General features: G+C 39.3%; 1 protein-coding gene across 2 annotated transcripts; it reads right to left on the reverse strand.

The window, feature by feature from the left end:
• Positions 1 to 292: 292 nt before the first annotated feature.
• On the reverse strand, positions 293 to 2,556 carry LOC147860362 (uncharacterized). Of its 2 annotated transcripts, XR_015530245.1 has the most exons (4): positions 2,007 to 2,556; positions 1,188 to 1,314; positions 511 to 850; positions 303 to 424 (listed from the first exon to the last, which is right to left on the reverse strand). XR_015530245.1 is itself a non-coding variant. In XM_087324768.1 (3 exons), exons 1-3 carry the CDS (start codon positions 2,172 to 2,174, stop codon positions 840 to 842), a joined length of 306 nt encoding a protein of 101 aa, XP_087180894.1. In that variant the 5' UTR covers positions 2,175 to 2,556; the 3' UTR covers positions 293 to 839. The 2 variants fall into 2 exon arrangements, 1 of the variants encoding a protein (XP_087180894.1); XM_087324768.1 differs by having other exon boundaries at positions 293 to 850.
• Between the last annotated feature and the right edge of the window lie 1,522 nt (positions 2,557 to 4,078).

Genomic DNA, 4,078 nt, shown 5'->3' on the forward strand with positions numbered 1-4,078 from the left:
CTCTAAACTCATTAGTCATTTTAAAAATGCACGAAGAAGATGAAATGAATGCATTTATAAACTCATGGAAACGCAAATTAGATGACTGTCTCATGTCTGGGGTAGAAATCGAGTCAAAGTTGCAAAGGCTTCTTTTGTTAGGTGCACTACCACCATCTTGGAGCACTTTTGTGACCACCCAAAACTTCAATACAAACACAACTCTCATGGACCTAATTAATTGTATACGAACAAGAAGAAGTCATGAAAAAGGCACGTCGACTTGAACAAACACAACACACATCAACAATGATAGCATACCGTGGAAAACAACCCTATCAAAACCAAAGAACGGAATATAGGCCTAGAAACTATCTTGACAATTCTAGACCACAAGTTGGAGGCATCATATTCTCACAAATTTTTTGCACCATTTGTAATAAATCTGGACACACAAACAATCAATGTAGGTTCAGACAAATGAAAAATAAACAATCATATCAACGACCTAGATCTCGAGTAGAAGCCCACCTAGCTGAAGAAATTTCAGAAAATGAGTCATACCCAACTGAAACAAATAGTGAGGAAAATGATGATGGTTATGATGACCTCTTGCAAGTTTTCTTTGCAGAAGATTCAACTCCAGAAATCAATACAAAACAACAACCAAACAACACTTGGTACTTCGATACTGGTGCCACCCATCACATGACAAATAATAAACAATCTATTAGAAACTACAACTCCTTACCCGTACCAATCCCTATTGTGTTTGGTAATAATGGCAGCCTAAATGCCTTAGGAAAAGGAGACGTAAGCTTTCTCCTACAAGACAATCAACTCCTCACAATAGACAATGTCTATTTTGTTCCTGGAATCACGAAAAATCTATTATTTGTTTCTCAAGCAACCAAAAATTGTACCTCCATAAAATTCAAAGAAACATATGCACAAATTAAGCATAAGTCACCAAATGGACAGAAAAAAAGTACATCTGTAGGCACCTTGATAAAGGGCTTTATCGCATTCCATGTCCACCAACACATGCAGACATAGAAGCACTTTATGCATCCACAAAATAAAACCATGATCTTAGCATCTTATGGCATCATAGACTTGCACATATAAATTTACAAGCCATTAAAACTCTACAATCAAAAAACATGGTTATTGGTCTCCCTAAAGATCAATTCACAACTTCTCTAGACCTCTGCGAAGAGTGTCTTCTTGGGAAGATGCCTCATCACTCTTTTCCACTACGACAAAGTAGAAGTCGATTCCCATTGCAATTAGTCCATAGTGATCTTTGTGGCCCTTTCCTGACATCGTCAATAACTGGATCACATTACTTCATCGTTTCATAGATGACTATAGTAGATTCACTGTTATTACATTTCTTAAGACAAAAAACCAAGCACTTCAAGCACTTAAAAATTACTCAACATTAGCTGAAAATATAACTAAAAGAAAAATACAATTTCTACAAACTGATGGAGGCGGCGAATACAATTCCAATGCCCTCATGGATTTTTGCAAATCCAAAGGAATTCACCACCGAAAATTAACACCACAAACTCCTCAACAAAATGGTATTGCAGAAAGAAAAAATCGTAGCTTACTAAATGCTGCCCATAGCATGCTAAATGCCGCAAACCTAGAGCCAAAATTCTGGGAGGAAGCGGTTGCAACCGCTTGTTACATTCAAAACAGAATTTATCACCACTCGATTGGACTACATACACCTTTTGAAATGTGGTATGGTCACAAACCTCATTTACAAGACCTTAAAATATTCGGATGTATTGCTTTCGCTTGTGTACCAGAAAACAAAAGAAACAAGTTAAATGCAAGAGCACAAAAATCCATCTTCGTTGGATATGGAGACGCACACGGTTACAAGGCCTACCAAATCTACAACCCAGCTACCAACAAAGTTTTCTTTAGTCAAAGCGTTATCTTCAACGAATTTGACATCCTAAAAAATCAGAACCAAAAATCAAAAAATTCAGAAATTCTAATTAACTTACTGCAGAAAATGGTGCACCTCCCGAGCCAACCAACAGCACCATCCAATGGTGCCTTCCATCTGGCCCTCCATCACCACAAGAACCATCAATCACTGATGGAACTCCCACACCTTCACAAGTCTCCTTTAATCTACTACCATCATCTTCAGAAGCCACGTCGGGCAACATTCCACCGCCAAACAGAGATCACGGCACAGCCGACCACACTCCCGTTGTGTCCCCCACTCGTACCGCTCCACCACCGTCGTCTCCTGAAGCCGCCTCGAGCAGCATTCGATCTCCAAACAAAGATTGCGCCATCGCTATGAACCACACTCTTGTAGTTGCTGAGCATACAAATTTTGCCTCTCCTCAATGCCATAGTTTTTCTCCTTCTATCCCACATAATACATTAATGTCTCCTAGCCAAACATTAAGACCTAACACTTCCCCATTAGACACTCCACCCACGTATGACACTTATAACATAGACATGACATCCCCAAGACGCCTTAGAAGACTTTCCGACATCTACAAAGAGCTAGATGAATTAAAGTGTCATTTTAGCGACCTCGACCCTAGCAACATTGGTATTTTGGATAAATCTGGCCTTGATGAAGTACCCACAAAAATTGACTGTGAAGAGCCTACAACCATAGAAGAAGCTCTCCAAAGCTCAAATGCAGAAATTTGGATTACCGCCATTAAAAATGAAATGCACTCTCTCACAAAAAATGAAACATGGTGTCTAGTGCAAAAACCTCAAAATCGCACAATTATTACGTGCAAGTGGGTACTTCGAATTAAGCGAGACTCGCATGGAAATCCCATTCGATTTAAAACACGCTTGGTTGCTCGAGGCTTCGCACAAGTACCCGGAATAGACTTCACAAAAACCTTCAGTCCCACACTTCGAATAACATCTTTTCGACTACTTGTGGCCATCGCCGCTGCTCAAAAGCTCGAACTTCATCACTTGGATGTTCAAACCGCTTTCCTTCATGGTGATCTTGAAGAAGAAGTCTATATGAAGCAACCTCCCTACTTTGAGAATACAAAGTTTCCAACACACGTTTGCAAACTAAAGAAGTCCATTTATGGCCTACGACAATCACCTCGAGCATGGTACTATCGTCTCCATATATTCTTAATCAAATGTGGATATAATAGACTTAAAAGTGAACCAAACATCTATTTTAGAAAATTAGCATCTAACTTTATCATACTAGGGGTCTGTGTAGATGATTTTCCCCTCCTCTCAAATTCTCTATCTTATTTAAATTTTTGCGAACAAGAACTAAAATCAACATTTCCTATCACCGATCTTGGACCCATGACCTATTTTCTAGGAATAGAAGTAAAAAGAAATACAACACTAGGATAAATATCACTCTCACCATCTCGGTACATTGATAATATTCTAAAACGTTTTGACATGGAACACTGCAAACCCATCTCTACACCACTTCCTACCACACTTAAGTTCTCCATTGAAGATAGCCCAAAATCACCCATAGAAGAAACCGAAATGAAAAACATTCCCTACAGACAAGTAATAGGGTCCATACGATATCTAGTAAGTAGCACCAAACCAGATCTATGCTTTAGCACCGGACTACTATCACATTTTATGACTAACCCCGGTCCTAAACATTGGCAAGAACTTAAAAGAATTCTTAGATATCTTAAACATACTAAACACTTGTGTCTTATTTATCAATCCACGCATTCGGAATCGATCCAACCAAAATTGTGCGGATGGGCAAACCCCTCAACTCCTCTTCATGGTTGGTGTGATTCCGACCGGGGGGGGATGTGGATGACCGAAAATCTACAAGTGGCTACGTTTACACCTTTGTCGGAGGAGCAATCGCGTGGAGGTCGAAGAAACAATCTACAGTTTCACTATCGTCAACAGAAGCAGAATATGTTGCTGCCACTCTAGCTACAAAAGAAGGAATCTGGTTGAAAGCTATATTGGAGGAAATTAATCTTTCTGAAGAAAAACCAATAGAAATTTACTGCGACAACCAATCTTGCATAAAGCTCGCAATCAATCCACGAATGAGCGACAATATAAGACATATATCATT

This window comes from Azolla caroliniana, unplaced genomic scaffold, assembly GCF_043228905.1.
Source record: "Azolla caroliniana isolate FFs.n. ecotype wild unplaced genomic scaffold, voAzoCaro1.0.p SCAF_9, whole genome shotgun sequence".
Taxonomy (NCBI): Eukaryota; Viridiplantae; Streptophyta; class Polypodiopsida; order Salviniales; family Salviniaceae; genus Azolla; species Azolla caroliniana.